Raw genomic sequence first — 21,393 nt, forward strand, 5'->3', positions numbered from 1 at the left:
GCTATTATTTTGAAGTACAGTCAACAAAGGAAAGTGAGGAACTCAATATGGTGTGATAGGTCAATGATAACTATAGTTATGACTAACTCCCCTTTCTTTAAAATCACTGAAGATATATCCCCTAATAACCTGTTCTGGGGAGGGGGGTTTCTAATCCAATGATCAAGGAAACAGATGTGAAATAGTTCCATGCATATTTGCAGATTGAAATTGTACCACAACTCCACACAATGCCATCAGACATGCTCAGCCTGAGAAACTTAATTGGAATTCATCAACAAATGTACTGTCAAGTTAACAAATGAAAAATGAAGCAAATACTGTAGAATTCGGGGGATTTCTGGGTGAATCTGAGATGCATTAACTGTTTTAAAGGAGAACAGGAAACATGTAATTATGGGCAATGAGAGCTCAAAGGACAGTAATGGCAAGATTTAGTTTGAGAAAGAGATAAATAAAGCCCAGAGAAAAGAACATAAAAACAAAAATCTGCCCTTAGAATTTATATGGTTTGGAAAGCAACAAGGTAGAAAAATGAAAAGAGTTGTGAAACATAGAACCTCAGTGGTCAGTGTCCCAGAGGCCAACCCTAGGTACTGAATAGTTTCTAGCTGTTGTGGGAAATAAAAGAAATAAAAGGCTTTCTAACTTAAAAATCAGCTGGTGCAGTGGCACATGCCTGTAATTCCAGCGGCTCTGGAGACTGAGGCAGGATAATCAGGGGTTCAAAGCCAGCCTCAGCAAAAGTAAGTTCCTAAGCATCTTAGTGAGACCCTGTCTAAAAATAAAATACATAATAGGGCTGAGGATGTGGCTCAGTGGTAAAGTGTCCCTGAGTTCAATCCCTTGTACCAAAAAATAAAATAAAATCAAAGACCTTCCCATAGGCTCCCAATGGAACTATTATCAAAAACTCTGCATCACCTTATTTGCCAAAAGAGTATTCATTAGTTATTCCAGATTCTGTTTGAAGATGGTGACGTTAACAAAAAGAGATCAGAAAACTGTTTAAGTAGAGGAGATAGCTATGAGTTTCTACATATGAATTGAGTTTCGATGTCATGAACAGTTAATGTGCATATGGGGTCAGACATTTCAAAATTATGAATATTAAAGGATAACTGAAAAAGGAATTGATCCAATACTCTGGAGAAGACATTTTAAGTGAAACTCAAAGACAGGACATGTCACGGGAAATGGTATAAATACAATAATAAGTTAAAAAATTAGAAATAAAAACTTAAGAAGTTAATTATTATAACCTAGTCAAAAATATGAACAAATATGCAATTGACAATGGTGTAACTGGGAATAGTATCAAAGAAACAAATTTTGTAAGAATAACAAATTTTTTTATTATTTTCAAAGTAATAATTTTGAATTGCTGTGAACATTATTGGTTATTAGATATCATGAATATCTTCCCTGATGGTATAGTACCCACATCATTTTGGTGGAATTGACCTTACTACAAATTTATTATGGGCCTTTATGATAATAAACATATTAGCCAAATGGACTGGCTCTGTTAATGTGGTTGGTTCTGAATTGAGTGTATAAAGTGGATCTAAAATAATTGGGCACAACATTTTCTTTGGCCATAGTATGAGGAAAGGGAAAAATAACCTATGATGCAATCAGAACAAAACAAAACAATTTTGATCAAAATTTGCATAAAGTGATTGCCACATATAAGAATAAGAAAGCATTTGCCTCCCAAACTTGTTAAGCATCATATTGCAATATAAATGTTAGGATAAAACTGACAATAGAAGTAGAAGATAGAATAAAACTAGGTTTTTAGTGACATCACTCAGTGTATTTGTTTACTAGGGCTGCCATAACAAAGTAGTACAAAATAAGGGGATTAAATAAAACATTTATTTTTTTTTCTTATTTCTGAAGGCTTCAGTCCAAATCAAGATATCAACAGCGGTGACATTTTTTATTGTTTTTAGTTGTAGATGGACACAATACCTTATTTTACTTATTTATTTTTTATGTGGTGTTGAGGATTGAACACAGGGCCTCACACATGCTAGTCAAGTGCTCTACAACTGAGGCACAGCCCCAGCCCCAGCAGGTTAAATCATCTAACCTTGGCTAGTAAATGCCCATCTCCCCCTTCTGATTGATTCACTTGCTTCTCCCCATCTGTTTATATATCCTAAATTCCTCTGAAAGAAATAAAACATCTATCAATTAAGACCTACACATGCCAACATTAAATTATCTTAATTTCTTCTTAAAGGCCCTATTAACATAAAGTATCACATTTTGAGGTACTGCAGCTAAAAATTTCAACATATTAATTTTTGAAAATTTAATTCAGTCCACAATATTAACGATCTGAATAAAGACTAATACATTAGCCAATAAATGGCTTTTACTGTAAATCAAGTTTAGTTTGCTTCCTTTTTTAATATATATATATATATAAAAATTATAGATGGACACAATATCTTTATTTTGCTTATTTTTATGTGATGCAGGGATCGAACCCAGTGCCTCATGCATTCTTGGCAAGTGCTCTACCACTGAGCCACAACCTTGGCCCAGTTTGCTTTCTCATTATATGTAACTGGAAACATCTTAAAGTATAAAACTTTCTAAAATTATTTTCTAAAATTATTTTCAAAATTATAAACTACTGTGCAAACATTATTTTAAAAAGAGAAAAGGATACATAAAGGATTCAAAATACCAATTTGTGAAAAATTAAACGTTTGCAGAAATTGGAATCATACTCAAGAAGTTCTTAAGCATAAGCTACTACTGCAAAACTAGATCTTTAAAACTTGCACTGAAGAAAATACTAAAGTGTAATCAGTAAGTATTTAAATAAAGAAAATTGTGTCTGGGAATGATGGATAGGGTGGAAGTGTATCTTTAAGACATATTTTTCTAATCACTATCTATAAAACAGAATGTATATCAACAAATATGTGTGCAGAAACGTATGAAAAGAAAAGATTTAAGTCTCAATATAAGTGTGAATATTTTATTTCTGGGTAAATTTGTATGTGTGCAAAAAATGTGAGGAATGTTAGAAAGATAGAAAGCAGATGGAGCAAGAGAGCTGAGGGGTGGAGCTAAACAGCTTAGGGGGTCCAGTAGGAGAGCCTTAAAGAAGGAAAGGGCCACCTACAGGTCCAACTATTCTGAATTTGGGGGCCAAAAGGAGCCCAAGGGATTCAATATTTACCGAGACAGGGGGCGAAAATATTGACAGGAAAATAAGATAAATATTCTATAAAGAAAGAGGGAGGAGACTGCGGCGGCGGCGGCGGCGGCAGCAGCTGGTGGAAGCCCAAGGTGGCAGAGGGGCCGCCACCACCAAGGGGAAGGCAGAGGGCCCACGAACCCAGCACCAGAAACGCCGCCGCCCTCTTCGCCTGCCCCGCCGCCCTCGTAATACTCTCTTCGCCTGCGGATCCTCCCCTCGCAGCTCTGGCAAGCACTCACTCGACTGGTCGCCCGCGGATCCTCCTTCTCCACGGGCTCTTAGCAGAGGCAGCAGCGAGGTGTCCGATTTGGGCACGTGAGGCCCGCGATCTCCGGCGGTGGACGCCAGGCAGGGCAAGGCCATTGGTGGGCGCCAGAAAGGAGGGAGGGGGATGGGATGGAATCTTGCAGGAGATAAGGGTAGAGGTGGGCGCCAGGCTGGCGTAGGGGAGTGTGCGGTGGGCAACAGGAAAAAGGGGGTGGGTGCCTTAAGAGCCAAGCAAGGATTTGGAAGTGAGCACGGGAAAGCAAGGAAGGTGGATACAAGGGAAGCGGCTAGGATAGGCAGGGGGGCGTGTGGCCAGCAGTCTGGGGCGCTCAGTGCAGGCGGGCACTGGGTGCCAGACAAGGTAGTGGAAAGACAGACGCTTTGCAGGGGATCTGGAGTGGGCACCAGTGGCAGGTGGGGGCGGGGGAACTGGACGCTGAACCAGGAGGAGGTAGCCCTTTCCCTTCTGCAGAGTTCCTAATCCCAGGCAGCACTCCAGCCACTCCAGCCCTTCCCCTCAGCCTAAAGGAACCTCAGAGAGAGAGAGAGAGGGAGAGAGGGAGAGGGGGAGAGAGAGAGAGAGAGAGAGAGAGAGAGAGAGAGAGAGAGAACTGCAGGCACGCAGCCAGGATTCCCAGCATTGCTGCCAGGCTCCTGGGGAAATTTTAGGCGCCTGTGCAGGGTACATAGAGACATCGCTATGGGAGAAGTTCACCTTATGGCATATTGGGTATCTGTCTCTATTCTCTGTCCTTTCCCTGCAGGCATGAAGACTCCCAATGTACAAGAGGCCGAAGGGCAACAAACCAGGGCAGCTGCAGGAAGGGCCACTGGGTCTGCAAACGTGTCCAAGAAGAAAGCTTCCCAGAAGAAGCACAGGGGCAGACCCTCATCCCAGCCCCGCAGGAACATCGTGGGCTGCAGAATTTCCCATGGATGGAAGGAAGGCGATGAGCCCATCACCCAGTGGAAGGGAACTGTTCTGGATCAGGTGCCTATAAACCCCTCTCTTTATCTGGTGAAATATGATGGAATTGACTGTGTCTATGGCCTGGAACTTCACAGAGATGAAAGAGTTTTGTCTCTTAAAATTCTTTCCGACAGGGTAGCATCATCCCAAGTTAGTGATGCCAACCTTGCAAATACCATAATTGGCAAAGCAGTGGAACACATGTTTGAGGGTGAGCATGGTTCTAAGGATGAATGGAGGGGGATGGTCCTAGCCCAAGCACCTATCATGAAAGCCTGGTTTTATATTACCTATGAGAAAGATCCTGTCCTGTACATGTACCAGCTTCTAGATGATTATAAAGAAGGTGACCTCCGTATCATGCCAGAGTCCAGTGAGTCTCCTCCAGCAGAGAGGGAGCCTGGAGGAGTTGTAGATGGCCTGATAGGTAAACATGTGGAATATACCAAAGAAGATGGCTCCAAAAGAATCGGAATGGTCATTCACCAAGTGGAAGCCAAACCCTCTGTGTATTTCATCAAGTTTGATGATGATTTCCACATCTATGTCTATGATTTGGTGAAAAAGTCCTAACTCTTAGGGTAAAATGTGCCACAGCTTTGGAAATAAACGTATAATTTGTAGACACTCTAAAAAAAAATGCTGCTTTTCAGTGTATTGAAAGTTTAAGGGTCCCTGAAAACCCAACGTCTTTGCCAGCATAACTGTTGTTTTGTGCTGAAAAATACAAGTTTATGTGGACATGACATGCGGTGTGTAAGCACTTTGTCTTGTTGAAAAGATTGAGTGTGTTTGGTGGATGGGGCACGAAAGGAAGGAACAGCTGTCAATTCAGGCTGTGAATAAGTGCAGCTAGTATCATAATCACTCATCTAAAAATGGAACAAGACTTAGCTGGTCTGATCTGGTGGGGAGGGGAAAGGACTGATGATGGGCTGTGGGGGATGGGAGAGGAGGAGTTGTCTGCTTAGGAAGAGGTACAGAGGGGCCAAAAAATTGGGAAGCTCCCTGCGGGAGGGATAGGCTACTGGAGGGGAACCATCCCATCTAGAAGGGAGTGAAGGATGTCCAGGAGTGAGATCTTGGGGCTTAGAGTAAATCACTCAGAGTAAATTGTGTAGAGAGGGACCCAAAGAAGCTTAGAAGTGGTCCAGAGTAAGGGAGATGGGAGGAGGCCAAAGGACACACAAAAGGAGGGTCTCTGCATGGGTTGCATGACCAAAAATGGAGGGGACATTGAGGAAGGAGCAATTCGAAGAGGAAAGAATGACTGAGGAAATGAAAATTGGCGGGTGGGGGGCATGAGCAGGTCCTATGAGGGATGGAAAAGGCCAGGAAATGTTAGATCCCTGGCTCTATCCATTTTGCCCTCCCTGGCTCTCTGCGCAAAGAAAGTGGCAACTGTCAAAGAAAGCAGATGCATTGGAGATTCCCTAGAAGGGCATTGTGACAGGGATGGATGACTCAGACAACTTAAGGGGAGCCAAGTTTATAACTATAAAGCTTTTCTTGTTTCAGGGAGTTTGTGCCACAAATGTCCAGCAGAACCTCAGCCCTCAGCCTAGACACACTAACATGGTGCTTCATAAACCTGGGCAGTGAGAAAGTATTTTATCCAGAAAAATGGAACCTTGCTGAAGCCAGGTACAGCAGTCCCACCACTGTTCTTCCTCCTACAGGAATGTTCCTTGCCTCCCTAGAGAGGAGGAGCATCAGAGGATTGAACCTAATGTCTCTCCAGGGCATGGCGAGTACTTCACTATCCATGCTTCTTTCAACAGCTGTCTGAAACCACACAGGTGGCAGCAGCCCATGCTCCACCCAAGGGAGGCCCTCTTCCCCTAGGAGCCCCATTCTGGCTATACTCCACACAAAGCCTGTGGCTACTGACACTACATTGGTGCTTCCTGGCCATCTTGTCCCCTTTAAACTCATGGGGAGCTGTGATGGAAGTTTGTGCAGCTCTCCTTTTGTTTCCAGGTGATATTGATGCCATGGTTGGTTGGGCTGGAAGTTGTGATTTTGTACAACTAATTGCTTGGACTGTATAATGCCGCATGGAAGGGTTGTGGTTGGTGGAGGAAAAAAGGAGTGACAACCGCAATAAAATCCCTCACAACTGTGGTGTCCAGCTCATGGGTCTGTGTCCTTTTCTTCTTCTTTGTCTTGTCTTTACCTAGTCCTCCTGAAGTCCCCCTCAAAAGTCTTTCTTTGGCTTCTGCACTCCTGCCCCTCACTGGAGTGTATGGTGTCCCTCAAGAAAGAGTGATGGTCTATCGCTGCTACCCAGGCTTTCTTAACTCCATGCATCCTGGGGTGGAGTGGAGCTTCCAGGAGTTGAAAGAAGGTGGAAAACCCAGCTCATTCTCCACCCAAAATTGACCTGAAGCTGAGTGCCTCAAGAATTGCACAAGGCAAGCCCACCTCGCCTTAGCAGGGATGAACTTTCTTTCATACAATTTCATCCAGCCAACACCAGCAGGCTGCCCAGGGAACAATGTCAGCCAGTTGTCTCATTTTGTTTGATCTTTGTGTTTGTATTGTTTTCTTCTCCTTTAAATTACATACTTTGGACATTTGAGGACTTTGCATAATGTAAAGCCATTTCTGGCCTCTCCTGAAAACCCAGACAAACAAACAAAAACCAACTTATTGGGGTCTACATTCCAACAAGGATACTAGGAGCCAGGTGTGAGGTAGCACTCAACCCGTTTTAAGCTCAGAATCCCTCTCCTGATGACCATCCCACACTGGCCTGTGTCTCTCGAGCAAAATGCTCAGGGGACACCTGGAGACATTTTCATTTATGATGGGGCTTGACCCGTTGTGACTAGACCCAGGGAAATCTATCTTTTTTTTTTTTTTTACATTTGTTTTGCTCCCATTTGCTTTTTAATTCTCTGCCAGGCCCTCCTCTATGCACAGATACTGATAGAATAGAAGCAAATAAAAACTCTTACTCTCACAGAGTTTTCATTTTAGTCTGGGAGGGAGGCAGTCGCCAAGATAAATTAGTAAATATAAAACATTTTCATTGTTACCAGTGCAAAGAAGGAAATATATAGCTGGGAACAGGGAAATGAAATTGAAGGCAGAAGGTTGAGTTTACAGACTCATTGAGAGCTTGACTTTCTTTAAAAAATATTATTTTTAGTTATAGTTGAACACAATACCTTTATTTTATTAATTTTTATAAGGTGCTGAGAATGAAACCGAGGGCCCCCGAACATGCTAGGTGAGCACTGTACCGCTGAGCCACAACCACAGCCCTGGAGCTTGAATTTTGAATGAAGATCTGGAGGTAATTGGAGAACTATCCCTTAGATATCTGGGGGAAGTACCATTTCAGGTTGAAGGACAGCAAATGCTATGATGCTATAGTAGTAGAAGGCCTGGTTATTTGATGGCATCTGTTTTAGTCTGCTTCATATCACTGTAACAAAAAATTAAACAGGAACTTCTTAGAGGGGGAAATTTTTATTTTGATTTACACTTTCGGTATTTCAGTTCATTTTGCCTGACTCCATTACTCTGGGCCCAACGTAGGGCAAAACATCATGCTGGAGAAAAGCAATTCAGGATATGACACCTAGGAAGTAGAGAGATCTCTCCACTCACCAAGGACAAAACATAAACCCCCAAAGTCACACCCCAATGATCAACTTCTTCCAGCTATAGCCTAACCTGCCTACAGTTAATACCCAGTTAATCCAATCAGTGGATTAATCCACTCATTAGATTACACCTCTGAAAACTCTTGCATTGTCTCACATGTGAGCTTTTCGGAGATACCTCATATCTAAATCGTCATAGTATCATAGCTGTAGCTAATTGAACAAGGTAGAGATTAGTAGAAAGCAAATTCAGAGAGGTTATGGATAGCAGGAGTCAGACTATCAGCTATTTTTATCATAAGAGTGACATAATTTGTTTTATATTTTAAAATGAGATCATGCTGGCAGTTCTAGAGTGGTCAGTATTATGTGAGTTTGAAAACATGGAGGTTAATTAAGCATGCTCTTTCATTTATGTAAGTTGCTGATAATGATAGTATGTATCAGTTTTTCTAGTGCTTTTGTAAAAAATGGTTGAATTCTTGCTATATTCTGAAAGTATTTCATCCCAGTTTGCTATTATTGTGTTCAATGTAAGAGAAATACGATTGGACTCAAGACAACACCATGTTTTCTGGCCTTCTTTTAGGTTTCCTTAAGACGGATAAAGTCCCAAGGAAAAACATGTATAATACATGTAGGGCCCTGATTGGTTATATAATGCTGATGAAGTGACCTCTAGACAAAGAGAAACTAACCCAAATAATCTTAAAAAATTGTTGTTAGCCAAGTGCAATGGTACATGACGGTAATGCCAACAATTTGGGAGGCTGAGGCAGTAGGATCACAAGTTCAAGGCCAGGCTCAGCAAATTAGTAAGGCTTTAACCAACTTAGCAAAACCCTATCTCTAAATAAAATACAAAAAATGGGCTTGGGATGTAGGTCAGTGGTTAAGCACCCCTGGGTTCAATCCCTGGTACAAAAAAAAAAAAAAAAGTTTTTATCAGCTTCATCCCCTTGGAATCCTCCATGAACCTTTATGTTATAATCTTTTGATAACTAATACATGCTGTTTTGGTAATGTGCCAGCAGAGAGCCCACAGTTTCTCATGAGGTTAAATACAATTGATTGTCCAAAATGTGGTAGGAATCAAATGGGATTTGCACTAGTACCCTATCTGATTAAGGGACAGATGTCTATACTAAAGAATTGTTTAGAGTGTATTACCTAGATCACATCCCACTCTTCATTATCCAAGCCCAAGTAATATTCTAATTTTCAGTCTTTGGATTATTTGGGGTGCATAATACACAGTTCTGAGTCACCTAATGAATAGCCTGTTGGAAGCAAGGCCCTTGTAAGTGGGGCTTGATGAAATTTATCAAGGCAGCCCTCCTATAGTGAGTACTGTCATGCAGGGTCAGACCAATGCTGCATGCAGGAAGATGAACCCATGGGAACTTCATCTCCACTTTGCAGAGCTATTCCAGGAGTCAAAACTTTACTTTGGGCCCTATTTTTCACCATTCTCAGTAAAAAGAGGTTTGTATTCTCCTAATTCAAGCTGAGATATAAGGGCCCTAATAAACACTTTGTTGTTCATGTCCCTTTTGGCTGCCCTACCAGAGGCCTGATTTTCCCTGGCCACAAAAGTGTCAGTCTTCTAATGACTGAACAGTCCATGATTGTTTCAGTCACAGCCTTTATTAATGTCAGGATTTCAATGGTATGTTTAATATCCTTCTTTTCATTGGTGAGGAGCCCTCTTTTTTTCCATGTTTATGTACTACCATGGAAGGATATTTTGAGCCAGTATAAATATTTACCTTTTTTCCTTTGGACAGTCTGAGAGCTTTTGTCAGAGCAATTAGCTCAGCTTTCTGGGCTGATGTTCCCAGTGGCAAAGCCTCAGCTTCCAGTAGCTGTTGCTTTGTGACCATATGTACCCAGCTATCCACTGGCACATTGTCCATGAAACTAGTGAAAAGGTTCCAGTCTGGACTCTTTCATAGTCTAATCAAACAAATCCAACCTGGTGGAGAAAACAGTCTCCAAGATCTCTAAGCAATCATGTCGTATTGGCCCATTATCATCTGCTGGCAACAGGATTGTTGGACTTAAGGCAGACATGGTTTTAAGATTGACATTTGGGTTATAAAGTAGAATGGCATGTATCTCCCCACCTTGTCAGCAGTCAAACAGTAGCTACCTTTCTGTTTTAGTAGGACCAGGACTTAGTGGGGAACAGCAATGGGTTATTCTAGAATAAACTTCTCAGCCTCTTATAGTAAATCACAAGTGACAGTCATTGCCTAAAGGGTAAGGGCCATTCTTTTGCTGTGTGGTCAAGATGTTTTGACAAATAAGTTACAGGTCAAAATATGTTTTTCAGTGTCTGTAAGAGAACTCCAAAGGCTGTAACTTGCTTCTCATGTATATGTAGTCTGAACTCCTTTTGTAAAACAGGCAGTCCTGGAGTAGGGGGCTGCTATGAGGCTTTGTTTTAATCTCTCAAAGGCAGTTTGGCACTCTGGGATCCAAAGCAAAGACTCAATTTCTGTTTCTATTAAGATCTCATACAAGGGTTTAACTATTAGTCCAAAAGTAGTGATCCAGATACAGCAGAATCCTGTCATTCCCAAGTATCCATACAACTGCTTCTTCTTCCTGGATTGTCTAAGGCTCTAGATAGCCTGCTTCCAATTTGATATCAAACTGCAGATTCTGTGGCTAACCTGTAATCACAGATAGATGACTTGTTATTTAAAAATCTGAGCATCATTAGTGACACCTTATATCCACAAGAGGTGAGGTGGTTCAATACAGTAAGAGTGTTGGAAAGGCAGTGTTCATAGTCAGGGCTGGATGTAAACAGGCCATTCACAAACTGCAAAATGATTTCTTGATTAAACCATAATCTTTGTAAGTTTTTTACTAGACTCTCATTATATATAGTAGTAGAGTTTTTAAATTCCTGAGGTAGGACCATACAGTAATACTGGATGGTTGCTTTGGTACTGGAGTCCTTCCACTCAAAAGCAAACAGTAACTTTCTGGTGGGATGCAAAAGACCTCCTGGAGTCTCTGATTGTGCAGGCACCTGTCTCTTGGCTTTGACACTCCAGCACTATAAGTTCAGTACTGTGAAACATCCATAGTTACCTGGCATCTCTATCAGAAGGGTGTAGAGATTTGATATTGTAGGATGAATATCCTAGACAAGATTATTTGTAGTTCTCAAGTCATGTACAAATCAGTACTTATCAATGTGAGGTTTTTTAAAATTAATGTATAATTTAATGAATTATGATAATGTTTACCACCTCTCATATCATCACAAAAGCATAACTCTGAAGGCTACTCATAATATAGATTTCCTGAAATTTAAGCTACACTTCTGCCTTTTTTTTAGTTTTTTCCATATTTATTATTGGAACATAATAGTTGTACATAATAATGGGATTTGTTATTACATATTCATACATGCACACAATATAACAATTTGGCCAGTATCACTTTCTAGCACTTCCCTCCTCCCACCCATTCTCCCACCCCCTAGTCCTTTTCCTCTACTCATCTCCCTCGGATTATTTATGAGAATCCCTGCCACCTTTTCCTTTTTTCTCTAGCTTCCACATAGGAGAAAACATAATGACCCTTGACCTTCTGAGTTTCACTTGTTTTGCATAGTACAATGGTCTCAAGTTCTATCCATTTTCCTGTAAATGACATATTTCATTTTTCTTTATGGCTGAATAAAACTCCATTATGTGTATATACCCCATTTTCTTTATGTGTCCATTCATTGATGGCCACCTAGGCTGGTTCTATAGTTTGACTGTTGTGACTTGTGCAGCTATAAACATGGGTAATCATGTATCACTATACAGTGATGACTTTAATTCTTCAGGATAAATGCTGAGAAATGGTATAGCTGGGTCCTATGATGGTTCCATTCTTAGCCTTTTGAGGAACTGGTGCTTTATAGTGGTTGCACCAATTTACATTCCCATCAACAGTGTAAAGTCTTTCTTTTTCTCCACATCTTCTCCAGCATTTATTATTATTTGTATTCTTGATTACTGCCATTCTGACTGGTATGAGATTAAACCTCTGTAGTTTTTATTTGCATTTCCCTAATTGCTAATGATGTTGAACATTTTTTCATACATTTGTTGGCCATTTGTATTTCTTTTGAGAACTGTCTATTCATGTGCCCATTTATTTTATTTGAGCAACCAATGTGAGGTTTTTTAACAGGCAGAATTGTACTGTAAGAAATTTGACTAAAACAACTCAATCTGTGTTTTTCCTAGAAGAGGCTGTATCCCTATTAATGTCTCACTCTTAGTGGTTATTGTTTCTTCTTGAGGCAGTCTAACCAATCCTGAGTAAAATCTTGATTGCAGTATCATTAACCACCTTTCCTGCTGTCCCCTGGAACGGGGTGCATTTTCCAGTGGCATTTACAAATGGAATCATTTCTTTTGGGGGCAAAAAAGTTTATCTGTGCATTTAATTTACACGACAAACCTCATCCCAGGAGAGAGATTGGACAATTTGACATATACAAAAAGCTATCCTTAGATTTTGTTATCCCAGTTTGCATTTAAGTGTTTGTAGCAACAGATGTGGCTGTGCCTTACTTGTCACTCCTATTATTGCTATGGTGCTATTAATTTTTAATTAGGTCCCCACTGTCAACTGTATCCATGGCTTCTGTGGGAACTTCTTTTTACAATAGGCATACCTTTTTTAAAATGGAGGGTGACCTTTTCCAGCCTTTTACCTTTGCAGGGGATCCCTTTGCAGGGTCTGCCAACAAAATATGCATTGACTTTTGGTTTCTGCTCCTCCCAGACATTATATACATTATATACCTTAAAGGCAACATCAACTAGCTCTGAAGTGCTCATGACAATTTCTCCCCTTCACCTGCTGAAATTTCCTCCTTATGACTAGTGTACTCTGTTCATTGTAGATCATATTGAGCATATGGGACTTTTCAGGGACCTCTCTCTGCAGAAACTGTCAAAGCCAAGAGACAGGTGCCTACACAATCAGACTCCAGGAGGTCTTTGCATCTGCTCAGTCTGGTGAGTGGAAGACAGGACTCCACCGAAAAGTGTCTACTGGTTGGCAGGAGAAAAGAGCACAGCAGTAAAGAGCCAGTGAGATGAGGGAACAGAGAGCACTGGAGGAGAGCTGTGGAAGGTTTTGGATCTCTTGCCCTGGAATTTCCAGTTACAGATAGGGTCCAGGGGGCTTTGAATCCCTAGTATGGAGGCCAGAGTTGGACTCCCACAGAAGTGGCTCCTTTTTGTTCTCATGCAGGAATGGCTCTGGCTGCTCCCAATGCAGCTGAAGCTAAGGCTGTTTGACTCATACTTTTGGCCCCGCCTTTTGCAAAGTCTCACTGAAGAGAATGGAATTTATATGCTTTAGCTATGGGTTCTCCAGCCACAGGCAGGTGTCGTCATTGTTGTTGTTTTGCTCACATAATTGCTCATGCTGTGGGTCCTCCTGTACATTTATGACAATAGACTCTTGCCATAGCAGGAATTGCTCTGCCCAGTGACAGATATTTCCCTGGTCAAATGAATGCTCTGTCCAGTTTTAAAAGGGGAGGACCTTCCCATTCCAAGGTCATTATCTCTCAGCACCAGTTGCAAAATAGCTACCTCCACATTGTCTTCATCTGGTGGATCCTCTGTAGACAGAGAACTGTCTGCCAGAACAAGAGGCAGACTCAAAGGCAAAGCAGAGTTTGAGTCTTCAGAGTTCTCAACTCCCCCATTTCCGAATATTTTTCTATGGATTAAGCAGTTTCCCACAATTCTCCCTTCAGCCTTGGTGGAATTCCTGACCCTCGGTGACACTCTGCTTGTAGGAGGATGAAAGGCACCTGGTACCAGGATCAAGCCAGAGGCAGGGCTGAGAGATAGCACTGGTCAGCAGATCTAGGTTGAAAGGATTATAATTTGTCCCAAATTTTCTTTTGACATTCTGCTATCTTTACACACTGGAGGCTGTGTCTTTCTTTGCACCATTCACTAAGTTCCTGGAAATTCAGACTCATTATCAAGTAACTGTATAAGTGCCTGAACATACAAAATCTTCCTCGTTTACCTAACCTGTCAGACCAACCCCAATTGTAAGATTGAATAAATTCAGACTACTATATAGTGACCAACTTTCCTCACCTTCCAAAACATGCATCAGCCAGACTTTGTTGTAGTAAAAACACTATCTTTTTTTCTTAATTATAGGCTTATAACCTTAGGTGGGTCCATTTAACCAAAATCTTTCCCAATAGATTATTGGTGGTAACTGACACAGTATTGCCCATATCTTAAAAGGCCAGTGACAGATACAAATGAAAGCACAAGACAGATAACTGGAGGGGATCCCCAAAACCAGAATCAACAGATGGGAACCTTTAAAACACACCAGGTTGGGGAAAATCACCTGGGTTCCCTACTCCCACTTAACCAGGATTCCTACCTCAGATGTTCCCACAAAGAGGGACTAGAGGGACCAGATGTTTCCATGAAGGAGAACCAGATCAGATGGATAGAATGAAGGGTCATGGCATACACACCAGGGGAGTTTGCCAGATGGCCAAGGTGTCACAACTTCACTGTATTCATATTCCTTTTTTATCAAATAGACCATATGGGGGAGAGCATTATACCCAGAGAAAGAGGAAGAAAGAGTTCTTGAGGCAAAAGGAACCTTGGGCAATTGCTGGAATGATCCCTCAGTCCCACCCTTTACTTACAGAAACACTCCTCCTGTCTAATCCAAGGTGAATTCACCCAGCTTCCTAATTATCCAGCAGGTTGCTGTCAACAAGCTCACACTTGGAGCACCAGACCTGCCCAAGAAGTCTGGAGTGGGGTAGCTGTCTCAGGCCCAATACAGGTTACCCAGTTTGATACTGAAAGCTCAATCCTTTGTCCCCAGTGCCAATCCAATAATAAAAACGAGGTTTTGATTAAAAAGAAAGTTTTATTGCTTTGCTAGCAAGGAGAAAGGCAATGGACTTACATCACAGAGGTTGCCTTTCTAACTGCTAGAGGGAAAGAGGGCTTTAAAAAGTGAAATACATGGACTCTTTTCCAGATATTATCAACAGATGTAACTAATGTTTAGCTTTAAGACAGTTATTTTCCAATTTACAGGTCTGGAGTTTATTTGTTTAGGTGAGCAGTAATCCAAAGGACAGATAACTTAGCCCAACAGGAAGAATGGTAATCTTGCTTTCTCTGCAGTTAGGGTTGGGGAAGGAGAAAAGGAAAGAAAAATAACATGTCATTTTTAAAATAAGCCACAAGTGACCAAGCAGAGAGGTTTATACTCAAATCATAATGTGAAACCCTGTTACATGAAGGGGAGCCTTATTAAAATTATGTCTTCACTTTCATATTGAAACCATGCCACAACTCAATGTATTCTTACAGTCTAGGTTTCAGAGGACTAATATTTTTTTTCTCTTTTCAAGTTTATAATGTGAGAAACACTCACAATAATTAAACAAATGCAGGTCAAAATATCTTTTTTATAAGTGTTAAAAGCTGAATTGAAGGACATGCCCAGATGTAGGGCCATGGGGACTTCCTCATACTTCACCACTAAAAGGAAGAGTTGGATAACTGTAGACCTCCCTGATAGGGATAAGAACAAAAAGGTTTAACACATGTCCAAATCCTCTCAAACTCACCAATTAAGAGAAATCATTGGAAGATATGCTGTTGGGGGAATTAGGATCCTACTGGGCAAACACTAAATATAGTCCTTAGTGGGAGAAACAACATATTAATGCAATTAATATGTTGCACAATATATCTGAGCAATATTTTCAATGGATCATAGCTTAACGGATAAATATTTTTGTGAGTTTTAATTGTCTTTTTAAAAAATTTGTTACAAATAGGGGCTGGGGCTGTACTCAGTGGTAGAGTACTTGCTTAGCACATGTGAGGCCCTGGATTTGATCCTCAGCACCACATAAAAATAAATAAATAAAATAAAGGTGTTGTGGCCATCTACAACTAAAAAGAACATTTTTAATTATTTACAAATACATCCAAGTTTTTTTGTGTGTATATCAATACTTGTTCCTGTTTATTGCTGAATAGCATTCCATGCTATGTATATGCCAAAGGTTATTTAACTTTTCATCCAAGTGAATCCTAAAGATTTTATGATTCTACTTGAATATTTTATTTTTCAATTTACACTATATAATATTCTTAACATGACAAAATTGCAGGGATGAGGAACAGGTTCATGGCTACTAGGAGGAGTTGATGGCAGACATGGGGCAGGGAAGATGGCAGGAGGTATATGGCTGTAAAAGGGAAAAAGACAATCCCTATTTGATGAACTATTCTTTATCTTGACAGGTCAACATCGATATGCTGGTTGTGATGTTTGTACTACAGTTTTGCAAGATGTTACCACTGTGGAAATTCAGGCAAAAGGTACCAAAATCTCTGCATTATTTTTTACAACTGCATATCTACCTATAATTATCTAAAAATAAAATGTTCAATTAAATTTTTAAAATCAGTTACAGAGTCTTCTCAGATAAACTATGAGCTATTCAGTTCTTTCACTTAAAAAGGGAATAGTATGTATTGAAGGAGGATCATCACCAAATGGGAGCATGAGTCTACTGATTCTAATCTTTCTGTCTTATTATGAAGGAATGAAGCTACATCATGGGAGTGGATAAAGAAATCCATTAGTTTAATAGAGATTGAAAATGAATAATGAAAACTCATTCACCAAAAAGCACTACACTGTAAAATGTTAGACAAAACGAAAGACCTCATTTTAAACACATATTTGTGCTCTAAAGATTGTGAAGAAAATCCCCAGAGATCAACAATTAAGAAAAAACTGAGCAGTGAACCCATGACCCAATGCTTTGGCAGCATGGGGGAAGAGGGATGTTGTCTCAGTAAATAAAGGATTTGGAAAAGAAGATAAACCCTTAAGTCTGATTAAATCAGGTTGTTAGGAACTAGGATCTTCTCACCTTCCTTTTTGTTCTTCACATAATAGAATTATCTTTTTTTTTAAATGGAAACCAGATTATGTCACCCTCGTGCATAAAATACTCCAAACATTTACTCTTACAGTTGATACACAATCCAATCTTTATGTCCTAAAAGCCCTAGATCATACATTCTCAGCAAGAATGGCATTACCTCAAGGAGGAGAAATTTGATCCTTGTCATGGGAAGTAAAAAATGTTTTAGGTAAAGCAATGGTTGGTAGCTGTCCAAAGCTCAGCAGTATCTGACAAAACCTTATTCCATAGAATTTAATTACTCTCATTAAATTTTCTTAATATGAGTAGAATTGCCATTAAGCGCATGTAATAATACACAAAATATCACAAAAGTAGTGCTACAAAATCATGAGAAATAAATGGTTGTGATTGGAGAACTCATACTTGAAGACATATATCAGGAAGTGGCCTATGTGTACCCATTTACAGTTACTGACTGACTGTATGTTTGATCCTCAGTGTCCTTTTATGTGACTTGGACTTTCAGAATTAAATACAAATAATTTATATTTAATTACATGGATGTTATTTAACTTATTATTATAAATAATACTATAAATGTAAAGTACTACAAAGAAAAACAAAGTTGATAATATATGAATGAATATCTATCAGTGAGTTAAAACTTATTTTCTCATATCAAGCAAGAGTTAAGTATATTCACTAAAACTAATTTTTGAGACTTTAGTAAAATTTTTCAGTTTTTTATTTTTGCTAAAAAATAATTTGAGTGATTTTTAAAATTGATTACATTGCTATTATATACTTTTATAAATTGCTAATTATAGACAATTTGATATGCTATAATTTATGTAAGTAAATAAATTTCATTAAAAGCCACTCAGGAGGGCTGGGCTGTAGCTCAGAGGCAGAGTGCTTGCCTTGCATGTGTGAGGCACTGGGTTCAATCCTCAGCACCACATAAAAATAAACAAATTAAATAAAGCCATGCTGTCCATCTACAACTACAAAAAACAATTTTTAAATCCACTCCGGAAATACATGAAATTAGACATCAATAGTTTTTAAATTTATAACTTCTATCTTCATGTTTTACTCATTTTTATTCCTTGCTGTTTCATGTGAAAAAATACAGACACACATGCATTTTTTAAATAGGTGTATAGCACATCGTTGGTATTAAAATTTCATGAGAAAAATATTTTAATGACTCTCTAGTGGGGAGAGGATGATAATAAAAATAGAGTTGTAAAGCACTGCTCTAGGTGATCTTACTTTTTTCCTGAGTGAAATAAACATGGTCTGCTTTTCACTATGTACTACAGTCACAGTAACATTCTTTGTTCTCAAAAGCAACAAGTTTTTTTTTGTACCTCAAAGTCTTTGCACTAGAATTATTTCTTAATCCCAGAGATTATTATAACCTTTCATAACTGGTAGATTTCAAGTCTTGCCTCAAATGTCACCTATTCAAAGATTTCTCTCCCTCTAATCTATAACCCTGGTTTTCTTCCACATAGTACTTATCACTATGTGAACCTGTTTGTAGTAAAGATTATTTCTTTATTTTCTGTTTTACTCAGCTAGAATATAAACTCTGAATGTAGGAACACTCTCTGTCTCATTCATTTTGTTACCTTAGTACCTAGAAAAGAATCTAGAATATAAGAGGTACTCAATTAATATTTGATAAATAAATAAATGATTGCATGAAAACTTTATATTTTCAAATAAATGTTTATAGATCCATTTTGAACTTTGTATTTCTGTATTTGCCAGAGGTTTTGTTTCCAGTTGTTTAGTATTTTTTCATAAAGCTTAGTTTTGGACATATCTCCTACTAATCTGTTTTCTACTTCATCAGTCTCTGCAAATATTAGTTATTTTATTTAATATACCTAGGTGTCTGTAATAACAATTTCTTGTTCATTTTTAATGAAAATAGTCATTACTATAAATTTGTCTTTGAGTAGAGTGCTGGCTGTAATCAACACAGTTTAACATGTTGTATTTTCATTGCTGTCATTTTTCAAATTTTCTGGGTTTTTAATTCTTTTTTTGATCCAAGAGCTTTTTAGACGTGTGCTAAAAATATATGAATATTGGGTGGGGGACCAGACAAAGAAACACATACATATTCTTAAATGAAAGACAGTCCACTTCAATTTATAAAGATATTTTATGTCAGCACAGATAGCTTTGAGAAGGATGGATGTAGCAGAATTGGGTGAATACAGGGATATCTACCATGTAAGCTAAATAAGCAACATCAACCTTGTAATCAATGAAGTGAAAAGTGTCAAAATTGGATTTAATTCATCTTTTTAGCTGCAGCATGTTTTTTTAATTTGTTCTTTTAAAAAATATGGAATACTTCACAAATTTGTGTGTCATCCTTCTCTGTATCATTCCAATTTTAGTATATGTGCGCTGAAGCAAGCACTGCAACATTGTTTGTAATAGCAAGATAAATAGAAAAAGCTCTGAATAGCTATCAATAGAATACTTGAATATATTGTGTTATATGTAGAATATATTATGTAACTACAAAAAGAATGTTTTAGAGCTATAAGATTGACTTGTTGCAAATGTGTATAACGATCCCACTTATGTTCAAAAGTGAAAAAGACTTCTAAAATCATATATTTATGTTTATATTTATTTATTATTTTTTAATATCATACAAGATGGTTTAGAAGAATACATACCAGGAACTTAATATTGGTTAAGTGTGAAAGTCTTGGGAAGTTGCAAAGAGAAAAAGGAAAAGGAATAGAAGAAGATTATTTGTCTATTTTTTTCATCATACATATTTTACTGTTGTGAAATTTATAGTAGCCATATACAGTGGCACAAGCCTGTAAACCCAGCTACTCAGAAGACAGGAGAATCCCAAGTTCAAGATCAGATTGGGCAAGTTACTGAAACTCTGTCTCAAAATAAAAAATAAAAAGGGCTGGAGATGTAACAAAGTGGTAAAACATTTGCCTAGCAAGTGTGAGGCCCTGGATTCAACCCCCAGTACCACAAAAAAATTGCATAAATAAATAAAAATGTAAAAATGAATATTAAAGTAAGCTGTATTAACTTTTGATAATTGGTAAGACAAATCTAATTAATACATAAATTTTGTAAATGAATGATTAGAATTTAATTTTTTTCTCATGAGAATAAATATCAGGGTAATTTCTTTTTCTATGACATAAATCTAAAGTGTATAGAAAACATAGTTGAAGTGGAGAGAGACTGTTGTCAGGATGCTTACTTCTTCCTCTGAAGGAAATATAAGAAGCTCAACATTTGTTGACAACATTTGTTTAAGGAGTTATTTGCTAATCTTATTGCATTTTTCCTCATAGATTAAAATTGTTTCCTCATGCTTGTTTTTCAGCTAACTCTTTATACCTTATCTACAATGGAACGTGGAATTGTTTTATGCCTTAAGGCAATGCTCCATGTCCTGACCTTGTGAATCTCTGAGAATGTTTTGTTCTGTATAACTTAAAGGTCTAATGGTATGATCTGGAAATACTGTGCCTTTTCAGTCTGGAGATACTTCACCATTTAAGATGCTTCCAACTCCAGGTAACAGAAAACCCAGACTATAACTACTTTAACTATAAAGAAACCTGTTACCTCATAACTAGGAGTCAGAAGTAGAACTCCAGAAATATTATAAGCAGCAGCTAAATGATATGATCAAAGGTCTCAAAGTATTCCTATTCTCTCCTCAGCCATTTTCATTATGTAAGTTTTTTCTCAGGCTGGTTACAGTAATTCCAGAGGAAAACGACATATATACTGTCTTTATAAACAGGAAAAGTAAACAAAATTTCCTGTTGGCTCTTTCTTAGAAATAAATTTTTTCTCAGAAGTCCTCCAGCAGACATTTTTCATAAGTCATGTTTAATTGGCATTTATTAGATCACATGCCTGATGCTTAACCAATCACTTGTGGGGGAAGTAACATCACCATAATTAGCTTGGAAAAACCTTGGAGTGGAAGAAATATTGGGAAATCAGAGTCAAGACCACCTGTAGTAAAAAATTTCATTAATACGGTTTCCCACTTTTGCTTAGCTTGGCTCCATTCTCTTCTCTGTGATGCTTTCAATTTCAGTCTCCAGAAGATGGTAAAGGTGAATAGAGCAGGGCCTCATATCTTTTCAGGTTCACTCACATCAATAGAAAAGATCATCTGTCTCATGCAGAGTTCATGCAAAATATCATCGTGCCTCAGTGCCTCTAAGTCGGGTGCTTCTTTTTAAACCAATCAGGCTAACAGTAATGCTGTGGTCTAACAGGTCAGGCCTAGTTTGTTTCTCAGAGG

The 21,393-nt window shown here is 38.8% G+C and overlaps 1 protein-coding gene and 1 pseudogene across 3 annotated transcripts; one reads left to right on the forward strand and one right to left on the reverse strand.

The window, feature by feature from the left end:
- The first annotated feature begins 3,163 nt into the window (after positions 1-3,163).
- Positions 3,164-5,209, forward strand: LOC124096136 (spindlin-2). Of its 3 annotated transcripts, none has more exons than XM_046449692.2 (2): positions 3,164-3,574; positions 4,258-5,209. In XM_046449692.2, exon 2 carries the CDS (start codon positions 4,260-4,262, stop codon positions 5,034-5,036), a length of 777 nt encoding a protein of 258 aa, XP_046305648.1. In that variant the 5' UTR covers positions 3,164-3,574; positions 4,258-4,259; the 3' UTR covers positions 5,037-5,209. The 3 variants fall into 3 exon arrangements, with proteins under 3 accessions (XP_046305648.1, XP_046305647.1, XP_046305646.1); XM_046449691.2 differs by having other exon boundaries at positions 3,166-3,579; XM_046449690.2 differs by having other exon boundaries at positions 3,170-3,591.
- Positions 5,210-19,422: 14,213 nt separating this feature from the next.
- On the reverse strand, positions 19,423-19,506 carry LOC124096141 (U6 spliceosomal RNA; annotated as a pseudogene).
- Positions 19,507-21,393: the final 1,887 nt, after the last annotated feature.

Source organism: Marmota monax, unplaced genomic scaffold (genome assembly GCF_021218885.2).
Source record: "Marmota monax isolate L192 unplaced genomic scaffold, Marmota_monax_Labrador192_F-V1.1 WCK01_AAM20220418_F8-fsc00354, whole genome shotgun sequence".
Lineage (NCBI taxonomy): Eukaryota > Metazoa > Chordata > Mammalia > Rodentia > Sciuridae > Marmota > Marmota monax.